Source organism: Rattus norvegicus, chromosome 10, assembly GCF_021556685.1.
Source record: "Rattus norvegicus strain SHRSP/BbbUtx chromosome 10, alternate assembly SHRSP_T2T, whole genome shotgun sequence".
Classification (NCBI taxonomy): domain Eukaryota; kingdom Metazoa; phylum Chordata; class Mammalia; order Rodentia; family Muridae; genus Rattus; species Rattus norvegicus.
The window spans coordinates 106,019,098-106,036,372 of NC_141543.1; the positions used below are offsets into that span (position 1 = coordinate 106,019,098).

A 17,275-nucleotide genomic window follows, 5' to 3' on the forward strand; every position below is an offset into this window, starting at 1 on the left:
AGAACATTTAAATCCACTTAAAAGCCCCTCCCCAACCCTGGCCACTAGAGGCAGTCACAGTTTTCTCCTGCCCTTGCCCTGCAGCTGCTGGGTTTTCCTGACGATTCCCTTTCTCCCCTGATCCTATAAGATTCCCATCTACCACTCAGAATCCTCTGGAGACATCAGCATAACTGTGTTCCTTGTGGAGGCGCCCCCAGACTACTCTCCCTTCTTGAACCAATACAGAACTGAAGCACTGGACGTGTTATCACAGAGGTTTAAAACCTTCCCTCCCTACTAAACAACTGTAAGGTCAGGAGATTTGGGCTTTACTCATCACTAAGTGTCCTCAGGTAGGGAGATTCCTAGACAAGGCTGAACTAGCAAGACATCTGTGTGAGAACAAGGGGCGGGATTTGAGCCTCAGCTGTCCAGTTCGGATGTGGTAGCAGCCAGGCTCTGGTAACTACAGAATGGAATTGACGGTGGGAAGTCCCGGTGGCCACGCAGAGCAGAGAGGAACTCGCTTCTAGCAAGGTTCTTCCACAGAGCAAGAGTGCCTGCCTGTTCTGGGGGCACCCCCAGCACCTAGTTAGAAATTCTCCCTCATCTTTCTGGGGTCTCCTTTCTTTCCTCTCCCTGTAGCACCAAGCACCCTCCAGCTGGCTCCCCAGCGCTGTTCTCAACCAAACCTGACCCTCACTTGCCCTCCCCTTTGCCACCTAACATGAGTCTACCGACACTTACCTGCCCACCACCGACCTCCTTAGCACTTGGGCTGGGAGCATTACAGTTGATTCTAAGCAAAAGGCAGAGGAGCGATGGCCTGCGTTCTGGAGTACGCAGAGGGCTGGAGGCCTGCAGGAGCCTGCAGAAGTGACGGCTCCTGGCGTTGCTGCACCCTGTTTTACTTTTCCCCCAAAACACCCTCCAGCCTAGCACATGGTGACGTCACGTGTGTGCTGCCATCCACACTTACAGTGTGTAAGTCAGCAAGGCCTCGGAGCTTCTGTCTGCTCTGACACAGTAGGTGGCCTTCCCATCCTGTGTTCTCTCTGTCCACCCATCCCCTCTAGGAGCTCAAAAGCTCTGAGTGCCCATGATTTACACGGTAGATTCTAGAACAAGTGGTTGAGAGTGAATCTTGTCGTCCGTGGTGTCATAAGCCCATAATTCCAACCCTCGGAAGGCTAAGGCAGGATGATCCTCCGTTCAAGGTCAGTCTGGACAACTTAGTCTCCATCACCTCCTCCCCACTTGGAGTTTTCAAGGCGAGGTTTCTCAGTTTAGCTCTGGCTGTTCTGGAGTTCACTCTGTAGACCAGGCTGGCCTCCTTTTCACAGAGATTTGCCTGCCTCTGCCTTCCAAATACTGGGATGAAAGGCATGCACCACCACCTCCTGTCTTAGGCTCTATCTTTAAAGGGCTCAGTGGCACAGCCCTTGTCAAGCATGCTTGAGGCCTTAGGTTCTAATCCTAACACTGTAATCAACAAATACGCCGGGTGTTGTGGAGCAGGGAGGCAGAGGCAGGAGATCACTGTGGGTTCAAGGTCAGCCTGGTCTACAGAATGAGTTCCAGGACAGCCAGGGCTACACAGTGAGACCCAGCAGTCTGAAGAAAATTAGTTAATTAATTAATTAATTAATTAATTAAAAAAAGAAATAGAAGAATGAATTAAGGACTAGCCGGGCCTCCTAGGTCAAGATTACTAATTATGTATCCATTGGCACTTTGTCTTTTTTTTTTCCTTTTTTTTTCTTTTCTTTTTTTTTTTTTTTTTTTAGGATCAGGTCTCACATAGCCCAGGTTGGCCTCCAACTCGCTACTGACCTGAGGATGACCTTTGAACTCCTGATCCTTTTGCCGTACCATACCATCCTAAGTCGTGCAGCATCAAACCTGTGCCACTATTCTGATGCGATAGCAAGAATCAGTGCATGCTTTTGAGTCTTAATTTCTGGAGCGGGTGGGTGTGTCCAGGAAGAGGCTCAAGAGAGGAGAGGTGGGGCAGGGCCGGAGGCGGGGCGGGACCAGGGCAGAGCCTCGTGCTAGGTGGGGCGTGTCCTCACTTAGGGCTGGACATGAGGCGGGGTCTAGGCGGGGCCGAGCCGGATCGTGTCTTGAGCTGGGTAGTGGTATCGGCGCTGGCTGTGGCAGCGGACCTGCCGCAGCTTGTGTTAGCCATGCCGGCGGCGCGCGTGGAGTACATTGCGCCCTGGTGGGTCGTGTGGCTTCACAGCGTCCCGCACCTCGGCCTGCGCCTGCAGCGCGTGGACAGCACTTTCAGCCCTAGCGACGAAACTTACCAGGAGGTAAGCCCGTAATCCCAGCCACTAAGAGGGACCCTGAGAGCGGGAGCCAGAGCTGCCTCTCGCTCGCCCAAGTCCCGCTCCATTCTCTCTTGCCTCGGCAGCCCGCGCTCTCCGTGCTTCTCAGACTCTCTTGGTTCCCAGTTGGGCCCTCTCGGTTCTCCCGAGTCCCTTGGCCCGGACGCTCGTCCTAGATGGAAACCTCGGGGTTCGTAAAGCTGGAAAGGTTGGAGTAGAGTACGCTGGGGAAGAAGAGGAAGGACGCGGAGGCTGTGCGCGGGAGGCGGGGGCTGAGCCTTCCGAAGACTTACAGTGGGGGTGGGGCATCTGAATCGGGGTGACTGGCGGCCGATGTGTGTGGGTGCGCAGGGGTGCTCCAAAGTTCCCCTCCTGAAACTCCAACGCCAGACACTTTCTCTCCCGGCCCCGTGATGGCCTGAGAGAAGTTTAGGCAGAAACTGACTTGAGTCTCCGGAATCCTTTGCGCTCCTTTCCCCAGCCCCAGCCGGCAGGGTAGCCGCCGCTGCCAATATACCTCTGCCCTGGCTGCTTCTCAAAGGCTGCGAGCCTGAAAGAAGCGGCGTGGGTGACTAACCTCTTGGACGCCAAAAACCCACAGCTGTTTGAGCCAAGGGTGGAAGGCAGCTTCAGATCAACTCGATCTCGCACCACATCTTGCAACTGCCCTGTCTGTTCTGGCGTCCCTTCTCTACTGCCTTCTAGGCCCAGAAACCCTGGGGTCTTGGTCCCCAGGCCAGTTACCTTCCTCATCCTTATACTTCTGAATTGTCCCTGATGAATGAAGACTTTCCCTTGAGGGTTTGGTGAGCAGGTCCAGGCTTCTGACCCTCTTTTCCAGACCCAGCTACCGTCTCCCGGCCCATCTCAGCCGCGGTTAAACCCACGACGGCCTCTGTGGCCGGGCTGAGTCAGTTCCCTCTGCTGGGTCAAAGATTCAGGGGCTGCGGCAGCTTGGGAGGAGGCCCATTATTAGTTCAGAGCTCTGTGCTCGTGTTGGACTTTGACCTGCAGTGGCTGGCACCATGTCCTAATCTCCATAGTGGGGCATCTGGCGGAGCAGGGCTTCTCTAGACTGCCCAGGAGTGGCTTCTTGTCCTCCCAGATTGTCCTCATTCTGAGGCCAGGGGCTCCTGATCCGTGTGCTATGCACTGCCCAAGAGCCAGGACCCGGGATCTAATTATAACTTTCAATGGCTCTGCTGCTTGCAGGCTTGGGCAGTGAGTTTCTGTTCTTCTGGGAGGGTGGGACCCCCTTTGTACTATACTGACGGCACTGTCACCCCTAAGCACTACAGTACTAACTTCTCTAGATCTACAGCCGCCGTCGCCCCCCCCCCCCCCCCCCCCCGTCTTGTCTGGCCCTGGAAGGAAGGTTTGTTCCCAAGGCCTGGTGGCTACCGGCATAGCACCAGGAAGTCTTCCTTCAGCCAGTGCTTAAAAGGGGAGGACGGATACGGTTTCCGAACAGCTGCATTGGGGGTGTGGAGAGAGCTCAGATCCTGTGCTCTGGGTCCCAACCGTATTTTCTCCTCTCCCCTGGAAGAAATCTAGCCCCTCAGCTGCATCACGGAGACCCCTGGCTGGGAAAGGGATGACATGGGCTCTTCCTCGCCTACAGCCTGAGCCTGGTCCACCCATCCCAGTCTATGGATAGATGGCAGTGAGTCCCATTCACAGTCCTTGCTTCCAGGGTCTTGACCCCCAAACCCTTTGTTCTGCTCTTTCCCATGGCCACTGTACCTGCCCTTCCCTGTTCCCATCCTGGTTCAGCTAAGCCCCCTGGAGAGTGTGGTGGGCCTTAACGGAAGTCTGGCATTGGGTGTTATTTAATTAAGGCTACTCCTATTTTGATAAGTTCCCGTGTTGTCTGACCACGGGTCTCTTTCCTCCTGAGCACTGGAGTTCCGCAGCTGGTCAGTTCACAATGTCGCCTTGGGTGCTTTCTGTTGTAAGTAGTCTTGGCCCTCTGCAAACTTAATTTGAGACAGAGTGTCGTGCTACGGCCCTGAGTGGTATGACAACAAGGGTAGCAGTAGCTGAGGCATCTCTGAAATGAGGATTGTTTGAGGCAGAGACATTGCCATTTCTACTGGTGGAGCTGGGTTCTAGTTCTGTGGCTGTGTGACCACGGGCAGATGGGAATTTTTCTCTCGTCCCTGTGTACCCCATGAGTTACTCTACTGAGTATTCACAGGAAGCTCATCACATTACCCAGTGATGCAGTCATTAGACAAGTGGCCCTGAGATGATGGGTGTCTAAGGACAGTGCCCTGTTAAATAGAGAGGAAGAGAGCTGAAGACCCTGAGCAGGGGGAAGACTGTGAAAAACGCATGCAAAAGTCACAAACAGGGCTGGAGAGATGGCTCAGCGGTTAAGAGCACTGTCTTCTCTTCCAGAGGTCATGAGTTCAATTCCCAGCAACCACATGGTGGCTCACAACCATCTGTAATGAGATCTGGTGGCCTCTTCTGGCCTGCATTCACATATGCAGGCAGAATGCTGTACATAAAATAAATAAATCTTTAAAAAAAAAGTCACAAACAATGTGAACATTAAGGTCAGCGCATGTGTGTATGTGTGTGTGCATATATGTATGTATGTGTGTGCATATATGTATGTGTGTGTGCATGTGTGCTCGTGCCTGTGCATGTGTGTTTGTGTGCGCATGTATGTATGTGTATGCATATATGTGCATTTGCATGTACGTTTGTACACATGTGTGCATGTATGTGCATGTGTGCATGTTTGTATGTATGTGCACTTGCACACATGTGTGTACACCTGTGTGTGTGGATGTGTGCATTTGCACACATGTATGTACTCCTGTGTGTGCGTGCATGTGTATGCATGTGCGCTCATGTGTGTGCACATGTGCATGTGTGTTCGTGTGTGCATGTGTGTATGTATGTGTGCATTTGCACACATGTGTGTACGTGTGTGTGTGTGTGTGTGTGTGTGTGTGCGTGCGCGCGCACAGAGGTAGGTATGTACCTGTTCTCAGCCTTGTAAATAGGCAGTCAGCCCCAGGAATGACTGCCCTGTGCTTGGGACCTAGAAAGCACAGCAGCAGGGCACAGAGGAGCTGGCTGCCTGGTAAGATCTGCTGTGATCCAGAGCTCTCCTGAGTAAGAAGGACTCAACTTGCTTCCTGAGATTTTGTTCTCCTTCTGACCAGTAGAGGCCAGAAGAGGAGGTTGGATACCCTGGAACTGGAGTTACAGATGAGATTGTGAGCCACCCTGTAGGAGTTAGAAGCTAAACCCCGGTCCTCTGCAAGTGCAGCTCTTATTGCAGAGCCATCTTGCAAGCCCTTGAATTTGAGGTTTTATTTTTCGTTTTTGTTGTTTGTTTGAGACAGGGTTTTATGTAGCCCAGGCTAGCCTAGAACTCACCACATAGCAAAGATGATATTGAACTTCTTGATGATAATGATATTGAACCCTGCCTCTACTTCTAACATGCTAGGATTATAAGTGTGTGTGTGTGTGTGTGTGTGTGTGTGTGTGTGTGTGTTCATGCTCTATTCATGGGATGCTGGGGGTGGAACCTGGGGCTTCTCACATATGGGACAAGCACTTTACCAACTGAACTACACCCCCATTGATCCCTCCTTTTTTTTAAAGATTTGTTTATTTTATGTATGTGTGTACACTGTAGCTGTCTTCAGACACACCAGAAGAGGGCATCAGATCCCATTACAGATGGTTGTGAGCCACCATGTGGTTGCTGGGAATTGAACTCAGGACCTCTGGAAGAGCAGTCAGTACTCCTAACCGCTGAGCCACCTCTCCAGCTCCGACCCCTCCTTTTTGCTTTATTTATTCACTTATTTAATTTTGAGGCAAGGTCTCCCTATGTGGTTGAGGCTAGCTTCCACATAACAATCCATTTGCCTTCGTACCCTATAGTACGCCGCTGTTGTGTGTCACCATTCCTGCCTTCTCCTTGGGGTCCTTGGTCACAGTGGAAGTTCCTAGCTTCCTGATAGTTGGTCGTCCTCATCCTCTCCCTATTGAACTTGAGCCTGAGTCTTCAGGAAGCTTCTACATCCCCAGCCATTTGCAGAAAGTGGCTATGGGCCCAGCAGCGGCAGGCAGGGCAGTAGACAGGCAGGGCAGTAGACCGGGAATTCTGCTGGGCTCAGTGTCTGTAGTGGGGACACACACCCCCTAGATCCCCATCCCAGGGCTCATTTCCTTTGACAGGAGAGCAAGCCTGGAAGTCAGAGACGACCCCTGCTTCAGAGAACTAGCGAAAGGGCTCAGTTGCTCACAGGCGGGAAGCAGGTGGCCGGTGCTGTAATCTGTGCTTGGGAAGGAGGCCCAGTGGTCAGTGCTGAGAACGCCTAGGAAGTTACGAAATTGAGCTGTGTCTCTCAGAGAAGCCACTTCAGTTCCCTCCTTGTCTGGGGAATTATTGTTACCTTCACCGTCCACCAGCCACTCAGGCTGACTCTGATGACGTCATGTCCATAGGACTTCCTGTTGAATCTGAGGACTGCACACCATCTAGGGCCTTCTGCCGGCCATGTGAGAGGAGGTACAGGAGGAGTTCATTGTCGTGGTTCGGCTTCAATTTTCTTGAGTCTCAGTCTCCTGAGAGTCCCTAGTGAGAGGCTGCGGGTGTAACTTACTTGTGAGTGCTTGCCTAACATGCACAAAGCCCCAAGTGCCATCCCCAGTACCCTATGAAACTGAGTGTGGTGGCACACGCCTGGAATCCCAGCACTTGGGAGGCAGAGGCCAGTGGATCTTTGTGAGTTCTAGACCAGCCTGGCCTACATAGTGAGCTCCAGGCCGGCCAGGGCTGTAGAGAGACCTTGCCATTAAAAAAAAAAATTAATAAAATGAAATAACCACAAACAAAAAGTCACTCTTGGCTTCGTAAGGAGTTTGAGGCCAGCATGGGCTATAGACTCTTGTCTTTTTGACCCAAACTGAGTGCATTGGGGACAGAGTATGGAATTCTGGGAGAAGAACAGGATGCTCGGCTGGAGGCAGATTGGAGGAAAAAGCAGGCTTTAGAGCTCAGCCCCGTGGGAGAGGAGCCAAGGTCAGGATGAGGAAGCCCGTTCATTTCATCTGAACTTGGAGTCATGGTCATCGGGCTGTCACGCCAGTTCCCCCAAGGAGTTAACCCTTCCCAGGCTTCAAGGTGGTGTTCTCCCCTGTAGAACATGAAATTAGGGCCCCTGCCTCAACCAGAGGCTGGTGCACCACTGAAATTGCCGTCTGACTCCCTTGGGGGTCTGTCTACTGTCCCTCTAGCCTGAGGATCACGGTGGCGCTGACTACAAATGATAAACCAGAAATAATCGAAGGAGCTTTGATGACAGAGAGGCTAAGTTTGGGCATGGCGCTGGGACAGGCAGGGGTGGGGTGGGGGTGGGGCAGGAGGAGGCTGGGGTGATGTGGAGACTGGCCTTTCTAAGCTCTGGCAATTTGCTTGAGAGTGTATGAGCGGAGTTATCCACCCCATCTCTGGTTCCTCCACCCATCCCGTCCTTGTGTACTAGTTGGGAGAGGAGACAGCACATGATGGCTTGTTCTTGTCTCCTCCCCACTCCCTCTCTTCCTACCTTCCTTCCCCTTTCTGTTCCCTTGTCCTTTGGCCCACTGACAACCCAGCTTCAGCTCTAATCCTTTAGTTGCTTAGGAGTCTTGGGGTGAGTAGCTAACAAGCCCCGCCCCCACCTGTGTTTGGGTTTCCTACACCACGCCACGGGGCACTGGCCTGTGTTACCAGTGACCTAATTGAGGCTAACTGTCTAGCCTGGAAAGGGCTCAGACCCAGGGCTGTCCCAGAGACCTAGGGTGCAGGAGTTCTGGGAGCTCCACAGAAAACCTAGGCTCACAAATTCTAGGAATATCTGGAATCCAGCTACGGAGAGCTGGTGGAGCCGAATTGTAGAGACTGAAAAGGCAACATTGTGTCTCATCTCCCTCCTGAGTCGAGACACCTGGTAGGGTCGATGGTAGGGTCGATGTTTCCTTCTGCTTGGGGTGAACACAGAGGAGACCCTCCTGGGGGTGAAGGGAGTTGCACGGTTATAGGTCATTATTAAAAATACATCTAGGGGCTGGTGAAATGGCTCAGAGGGTAAAAGGCGCTTGCCACCAAGCCTGAGTCCAATACCCGGTACCCACATTGCATAAGGAGAGAATTGACTCCCTGAAGCTGTCCTCTGACCCCGGCACAAGAGCCGTGGCCTGTGTGTGACCCCACACGTAAGATAAAATATATATTTATTCCTAATAACTTACTGGAACATGGCCATAACTAACTCTTCGGCTGAGTCAGTTGCGTTTATTTTTAAAAAGGATGTGTGTGTGTGTGTGTGTGTGTGTGTGTGTGTGTGTGTGTGTGTGTGTGTGCAGGTGCACATGCTTATTCATACATGGAAGACAGAAGACATCAGGTGTCTGGCTCTATCACCCTCAGCCCCATTCCCTTCAGACAGGGTCTCTCACTGTGCTTGGAGGTAGGCTGGGGCCAGCAAGCTCCTTCTTGTCTCCCCTGCATAGTTCTGGTGTTAGTGGTGGGTGTGTGTGTGTGTGTGTGTGTGTGTGTGTGTGTGTGTGTGTGTGGCAGAGAGAGAGAGATAGAGACAGACAGAGACAGAGACAGGGAGAGAAGTGGGGAGCAGAGAGAGCCTACACAGCCTTTTATATAGGAGGAGGTGGGACCCAATCTCAAGTCCCCATGCTTGATGGCGAATATCTTTACTTCTGAGCCATCCTCACAGCCCTCGGCATTCCTCTAACACCTCATCCTGAAGCTGAGCATGGTAGTGCATACCCAGTCCTAACACAAGATCCCGGCCAGGGCGTACCTTTGACTGCCCAAGGCACTGCTGCATCAGCCTCATCTCCACTGGCACGGGTGGTCATCTCCGACGACACTGCATATACATCCAACTCCGTGGCCCCATCATTCCCCGTTAGATTTACCCACATTATACACAGCTGCCGTTGACTTCTGGAGCCTGTGTAGCATCGAGTTGCGTGACTACCGCACACGGCGTGTGTTTTTGATGAACACCTGCGCTGTTTCCAGTGTCTGGTGACTGCTGCTGGACTGAGTGACCGTGAATCTTGTAGTGTAGGTGGACCTTGTTGGGGGGCGCACACCCTCCTTTCCATGAAGCAGAACTGCTGGGTGACAGTGTGTCTGGAAGCACGGTGCCTTACAAACAGTCAAGGGCGGATACGATACCTGCTCCTTAGTGGTAGGAATTCAGGACCTATGAGAAGAACGGGACTTATTTTAGTTTTTGGAAACAGGATCTCGGTCTGAAGTCCTGGCTGGCTGTACCTTCTTGAGTGCTAGGATCAGGAACACGGATGTGCGCCACCTTGCCCAGCCACAGCGTGTCATTTCTAAAGCTGGGTGTGGTGGGATACACTTACCATCCCAGCACTTACGGGAGGGGAATACCAAGAGTGCAAGGAAAACCTGGGCTGTATATTGAGCCCAAGGGCAATGAGGAGACCCAACAGTGGCATTTGCACTCACAAGGCTCTGAGTGTTGGGCCCCGCTGAGTGGGTCAGTTTAAAGAAATTAAACTACTGGCAGAAAGATTGTTAACCTCTGTTGGCATTAATCTGTTGCTTCTGCACTTGAAAACACTTGATAAGTTGGTGTGGGGCCAGCTCTAGCTTTGTTTGGCTCTTTGGGATTCTGTTATCATTTGTACTAGTCAGGATTTCAATGCTGTGAAGGGACACCATGACCAAGACAACTCTTAGAAAGAAAAACATTTCATCGGGGCTGGCTTACAGTTCAGAGGTTTAGTCCATTATCATCGTGGTGGGAAGCATGGCAGTGTGCAGGCAGACAGAGAGAGAGAGAGAGAGAGACAGAGACAGAGACAGAGACAGAGACAAAGAGAGACACTGGGCCTGTCTTGAGCTTCTGCAATCTCAAAGCCCACACCCCCACATTCCGGTGACACAAGGCCACACCCACTCCAACAAGGCCACACCTCCTAATAATGCCACTGCCTGTATGCCTGTTGGGGCCATTTTCATTCAGAACACCACCTTGTTGATTTTTGAGACAGGGTCTCACATAACTCAGACTAAGAAGACATTGAACTTCTGATCCTCCAGCCCTTCAGACCCACCTACCAGCTCAGGGTTTTTAAAGGGAACCATCGTGTCAGGAGGCCTAGGTGTCCCCTCTAAGTGGGGGCCACTTAGGTGTGCACCACCATGCCCAGTTTTATGTAGTGGTGGAAACCCGGGCTTCCCGCTTATGGTGCAAACACTTCACCTTCTCTATCTACATCCTCAGCTCCTCCTAGTGCTGACTGTGGTGGGTGTGGCCAGGGTGGGTTTTTAGGGTCTGACTTGTTCTCTAGCTCCAGGGAGGTATTCTGCTTCTGTCAGAGGCCAGCTTGTAGTATGGTGACTTTGTGTAGTGAGCCTCTAAATCTCTCTTCCCCCAGCCTCCTTTGCAGTGGAAGATCCCTTCCAGGGAGGTAGGCAGTGACTCCCCACCATCTTTTTGGACAGGAGCCTCTTGAGGTCATTCTAAGGGACAGTCATGCTAACAAGTAGTCCAGGCCCCCTACCTCACCTTGAGGACTGTGGAGGATGCTGGGCTCAGAGCTGCTGCCTCACCTTCCACCTCCCTGAGGAGGAAGAAGAGGAGGGGGAGGGGGAGGGGGAGGGAAAGGGGGAGGGGGAGGTCCCTCCGTGTTTATGTGTTGCCCAGGTGGAAGTGGAAGCCATGTGCTGAGGGACATGAGACATCTCACATGTCCTCTCAGCTGACCCGTCACTTCCAGATTTGTCCCTAAGACTGAGAAGCCTGTCTAGTCAGGGTAAGCATCAGGACAGCCCAAGTCAGGGGCCCCATAAGCTGCCCACATCCTCACGGGGATAGGCAGCTGAGCAGCCACCCACAAGGATCATCTCCATACAGTCCAGCCAGCCAGCAGCCACCAGCCTCGGCGCTGCACGTCACTTCCCTGCGCTTGCCCTGCACACGGCTTGTTCTCCCATAGACCTTGGTGTCCTGTGGCCTCCTGCCCCGATGATCACTACCACCCACACAGGTTCCCTGACCAAAGATCTAGGGAGAGTGACCCCTCCATCCCCCCGCCCCCTGGGACACTGGACTTTGGGTGAGGGCATCACTGAGGCCTCATGGGAAGCCAGGAGGCTGTCAGCTCAGGAGCCTGACTTAGAGCCAGTTCCAGCCCTGGCTGGCAGCCACTGATCCCGGAGCCATCTGCTGTCCATCTGGCCAAATCAAGGGATTGTAAGATACAGCAGAGGGGGACACCTGGGCCTCCTGACAGACAACAGCTCCCTTTGAAAACTCTGACCTACTAGGAGGGCCCAAAGAGGTACACACACACACACACACACACACACACACACACACACACACACACATACCAGTCTGCCCTGCCTGCTATCACTGGCATTGTGGGTCAACCGTCCCTGGCAGGATGTAGCAAGAAGGACATCAAGGATTATCTACCTGTTTACTCTCTACCCACCCTTGAGCACAGAACTGGCTTCTAAGGATTCTGAGTAGCCCCAACACCCAGAAAAGGTACATTCCATTTCGGCATAGCAAGATGGGTCTGGCATGGTTGGACCTAGGTATGGTAATACCCATGATCCTTAGCAGCCTTAGCTTATTTTCACTTGGTCCCTAAGTTTAGTTTCACTGTCCAGACTCTGTCTCTTTCCAGCCCTGTGACCACAGGCCCACAGCCCTGTTTGCAGCCATCAGGTCTTCCTCGATCTCCTGAGTGGCTCAGGGCTTGTCATCAGGCCTAGCCTGGACCTCATCTTCATCCAGAAACCTGGGCTCAGCCATGCATAGCCATATTAGTTATTTCCTGTCATTGCTTCAATAAGATTACTGGCAAAAGATGCTTGAAAGAGGGAAGGGTCTGTTTCGCCTTGCAGACCGAGGGTACATTACCCAACATGGTGGCGGCATGTGACGCCTTGGTCACACAGTACCTGCAGACGGGAAACAGAGAGGGCTGACACTCAACTGCCTTTCTCTTTTTGTATTCAGTCGAGATTGTGGGTCTCCTCACTTCTGTTACTAATCTAGACTCTCTCACACGCATCTGGAGATTTCTAGCAGATTCTAGATCCTGCTGAGCTTGATAATGCAAATCATCCCAACAGCTGCCACTCCCCCCACCACCACCATCACCAACCTACCCCACCCCCCATGCCGAGCTGGTCTGTTTCTCTGCCATCTCCACCCTGGCATCCAAATGTAGGGCAGGTTGTCTAGAGAGCTGGGCAGAGGATGCTGTATAGTTCCTAGTTCTCCCCGCCCACTGCTGGTCCAGAAGCTGACACAGCCCGTCTCTCTTACAGTCACTGCTCTTCCTGGGCATGTTGGCTGCCATTGGCCTGGGCCTGAACCTCATCTTCCTCGCCATTTACCTGGTATGCACATGCTGCTGCCGGCGGGACCACACGGTGCAGACCAAGCAGCCTGACTCATGCTGCGTGACCTGGACTGCAGTGATGGCTGGACTCCTCTGCTGGTGAGTGTCCTACGTACAGGGAAACCAAAGACATCCTTCATGTCCGTGCAGTTCATCAGTGTCCAGTCACATTCACTCTGAGACAACACCTGGATGAACAACCTGTCGCCCAAGATGAACACTGTCCCTTTTTTAGCCAAACATGGGGAATCTGTCTCTAGTGTGGTGATAGGGGTCCGCATAGTGTCCCCCAACACTTCTACGAGGCCAGGGCCTGCCTGGCTGCTTTTCTTTTGTTGAAGGGTGCTTTTCCCATGTTTTTCCTGTGCATGTGACACCTCCAGTGACACTGTGGAGAAAGATAAACGGAGTGGTGGTGCAGTGACATGGACTCAGAACGTTGGTTCTGACATTGCTGGAACGCTAGCAATGCTCACTGGAGCTCGGCATGGTGGTAATTGAGGACCAGGACAACCAAGCTACAACTGTCTCAAGAAGGAAGGAAGGAAGGAAGGAAGGAAGGAAGGAAGGAAGGAAGGAGGGAAGGAGGGAAGGAAGGAGGGAAGGTAAAGCAGCAGTGTGTGAGTGCACGAGCATACGCATGCATGAGCCTCCTCACGCCTTTTCCTTGAGTTAGTTTTTTGGATGAGAACTCAGGAGCCTGCTCGATTGGCCTTGTGAGCCCTGGAGGGGTGGACCACATAGCATATGAGGGATGACAGAGTTAAGGTTACAAATCATTTACCCAGGCTGGAATGTTGGGGTCAAGCCAAGTATGAGATTTCATACAGATGGATTTTAAGTTTGGCTTTTGGTTAAAATCAATAGGAAAAAAAGAGAGACGGAGCTTCACAATTCCCGAGGAGAAAATCCTGGGAGGGGCGGTTTACTGACCATGATGTCAGTGAGGGCACGAGAGCAGACCAGTCGAGGGGGGTGGGGATGTCTGAGAGCAACACACACACACACACACACACACACACACACACACACACCACCACCACCACCACCACCACCACCACAACCACCAGCAGCAGCCGCAGCAGCTCCTTACACTGCTCAGTCCTGACTAAAGAGTAACGTTAGAAACCAGTCATGGTGCCCTAGGCCTGCAATCGCTGGGAGAGATGGAGACAGGCCAGGGCCAGGAGTTCAAGGTCATTCTCAGCTATATAGGGAGTGTCGGGCCCAGCTGGGGATCTATGAGACCCTGTCTGGTGTGTCTGTCTCAGAGAGCAGAAGGCAGGAGGTGACAAAGGGGACAAGATATCAGATGCAGTTTGCGGCAGAATCAGAGACTTGTTCCAGCCACCCGGAAGCATGAATCAGGACCCAGAGGGTTCTGGGTTAAATGAGGCAGAAATGAGGCAGGTAGGTGTCTTTTCAGCTCTGTAAGAGGGTTGGGGATTTATCTCAGTGTTAGAGCGCTTGCCCAGCAAGCTCAAGGCCCTGAGTTTGGTCCCCAGCTCCGAAAAATAGAAAAGAGAGAGAGAGAGAGAGAAAAAAAAAAGAACTTGCCAGAAGCTAAAACTTCCAAGTAGAGGGCTAGATGGGGAATATTTAGAGAAAGCGGGGTGTGGAGTCTGGGGTTCTTGACCATGTCAGGAGGGCCCTGGAGGCTGGCCCTGAGTGTGTCAAATCAGACGTCAGAGCTCCACCAAAGCCACTGAACCATAATCCCAGTTGTGTGTCTTTCAGAAGTGCGCAGCCAGCTGGGACAAGCGGGCTTCTGTTGGGTCACTCTGGGTGGTCCTTAACCTTCACCCTTAGACAATATCCCTCTCATGCCAGGGCCCAGAATAAAGCTCTAGGCTAAAGTCAAAAGCCCACACTGCGACCGTCATGGTGGCCTTTATTCAAAGTTCCCCAAACCTGGGACCAAGTGAGAGATACCCTTCCGTAGCTGAGTGACTAAATAAATAAGCATGGGATATTATGCAGAGCTGAAAAAGGAAATGTCCCGTTAAGCCATGGGAGACATTGGGGACCTTGAATGGCTGTCACTAGGGCAAATGACCTGATCCTGATGGGAAGAGGCTGGACGCTGTGACTCCAGTTGTAGGACATTCCAGAAAAGGCCTTGGAGACGGTAAGGCCTGGGGTGGGAGAAGGGGGAGAAGGGGGAGAAGGGGGAGGAGTAGGCAGAGTGCAGGGGAGTTTTAGGGCAGAGTCTGCTGTGATGGTAAACATCTGACATTCTGTGTCCAGACCTAGAATTTTAACCTAGAGTGACCCTTGTGCACACTGGGTCTCGGAAGGCACCCATGTTCCTACTGGGTTACCAGTCGTAGCCAGGACTCTGCTGCGTAAAGGAGGTCATAATGGGAACTGTACACGAATAGAGGAATTCTGCACCTGCTCTAAAACCACTCTAAAAATTATTTTTTAAAGGTGCATTGTCTTTATTTTATGTGTACGGGTGATTTGCCTATATGCGTATCCAGGCACTAGGTGCCCTTGGAGAAAAGGAAGTCAGGTTCCCCTGAAACTAGTTTATGATGGTTGTAGACTCTTGTCTGAGTGCTGAAAATAGCCAGGGACCTCTGAAAGAGCAGCCTCCCCCCCTCTCTCTCCCCCTCCTCTCTCTCTCTCCCTCCTCTCTCCCTCCTCTCTCCCTCCTCTCTCTCTCTTTCTCTCTCTCTCTCTCTGAGACAGGGTTTCTCTGCATAACCTGGCTGCCTGCCTTGGAACTCTCTTTGCAGACCAGACTAGCCTCGAACTCGCAGAGACCTGCCTGCCTCTGCCTCCCAAGTGCTGGGACTAAAGGCGTGTGCCACCACCCCCTGGCTATAGAAACCTTTGTTTAAAAAAAGGTTAGTGCAAGGGACTGTACTTTAGTAGTAGATTGTTTGTCTAGTGCGCCTGTAGTCCTAGGCTCAGTCCTCAGTACATAGAAAGACTGACAGCACTCACGGAGGAGGGAAATCCAGAATAAAGTGATTGCTGTACGGAGATGATGACCTTCGTGAGTTTGGATTCCCAGCACCCACAGAAAAAGCCCACACATCTGTAATCTCAGTGCCAGAGATGGAGACCAGAGGCAGGCAGATAGCGGGGGTTCATTTGCCAGTAGAACCATTTCAGTGAACCCCACGTTCACCCAGAGACCTGGTCTCGAGGGAATAACACAGAGAGCGATGGACGAAGGCGTCCAGCATCGTCTTCTGGTCTCCTTGTGAGCACACACTACACGTCTCCCATGCTGTTAAGTGACTTCTGGGTGTCACCCCTAACCCTCGTTTGGGGTTCTGCTTGCAGCGCTGCGGTGGGCGTTGGTTTTTATGGAAACAGCGAAACCAACGATGGGGTGCACCAGCTGATCTACTCCCTGGACAACGCGAACCACACCTTCTCTGGAATGGATGAGCTGGTAAGGATTGTGGGCAGGTGGCTGGGCACAGGCACAGCCCATGAGATCAGCAAGGCCGGAACAAGGGTGCCAGTCAGATCTCAGGAGCCCAGCTGCACCCTGTCGAGTTGTGTGATGGACGCCGTGGGCAGGGCTGCCTTTCAGAGCGGTTGCCCTGCCAAAGGCAAAAAGTTTCTATGTCCCAGGCCAAGGGAGGGTTCAGGGCAGCTCAACTCCATCGGACTCCGGTTGGTCTGCAGAACATCTGAGCACTTAGCTATCCCCGAAGGAGACCTCGAACATGAATTCTGGAGATGTTCTGTTGTTGTTACTGTATTTGAAGCAAGAGGTCTCGCTGGGTAGCCCTGACTACCCTGGCACCCACTGTGTAGACCAGACTCACCTGGAACTTTCCATGATGTTCTTGCCTCTACTTACCCGGTGTGGAAACGCTGCCGTAGCATAGTGGGCATGGGTTGTGTGCTCATTTGAGACAGGATCTGACCCTGAATGAACTCTGTATGTCTCAGAGGATGACCTCCTGTTTATGTGCATGTGTGCACTCCTATGCCTTGTATATGCAGTGCTGGGGTTTGAACTCCAGGCTCTATACATGCCAGGCAGTCGCTCTACCATTTGAGCTACATCCTCAGTCCTGAACATGGTGTGTGTGTGTGTGTGTGTGTGTGTGTGTGTGTGTGTGTGTGTGTGTGTTTAAACGTTAGCTCTAAGTGCTTTGTACAGAGTTCTTTTTTTTTTTTTTCTTTTTCTTTTTTTCGGAGCTGGGGACCGAACCCAGGGCCTTGCGCTTGCTAGGCAAGTGCTCTACCACTGAGCTAAATCCCCAACCCCCCTGTGTTGGCTTCTTAAGACCCATTCTCGAGCTCAAGAATTGAGCCTCCTAGGCTGGGGATTTGGCTAGGTGGTTAAGAGCACTGACTGCTCTTCCAGAGGCCCTGAGTTCAAACCTCCTCCCAGGTCTCTCCCAACCCCCCCCCCACCCCATACAAGGGTTGAAGGAAAGCCTCATAAACCCAGCTGTGTGTCATGGGACTATGGGATCAATGGCACTATCTCTGGGCTCATCTCTTCACCCCTGGCTTCATTGGCAGAGTTCCAGTCTTTCCTGCTGACTTTC

General features: G+C 52.3%; 1 protein-coding gene across 1 annotated transcript in view; it reads left to right on the forward strand.

Annotated features, from left to right (window-relative positions):
- Positions 1-2,122: 2,122 nt before the first annotated feature.
- Positions 2,123-17,275, forward strand: part of Ttyh2 (tweety family member 2) — a 44,804-nt gene continuing 29,651 nt past the window's right edge. Inside the window, 3 exon segments of the mRNA NM_001398604.1 lie at positions 2,123-2,297; positions 12,676-12,848; positions 16,047-16,158. Coding sequence (NP_001385533.1) covers positions 2,169-2,297; positions 12,676-12,848; positions 16,047-16,158 — 414 coding nt within the window. The 5' untranslated portion in view covers positions 2,123-2,168.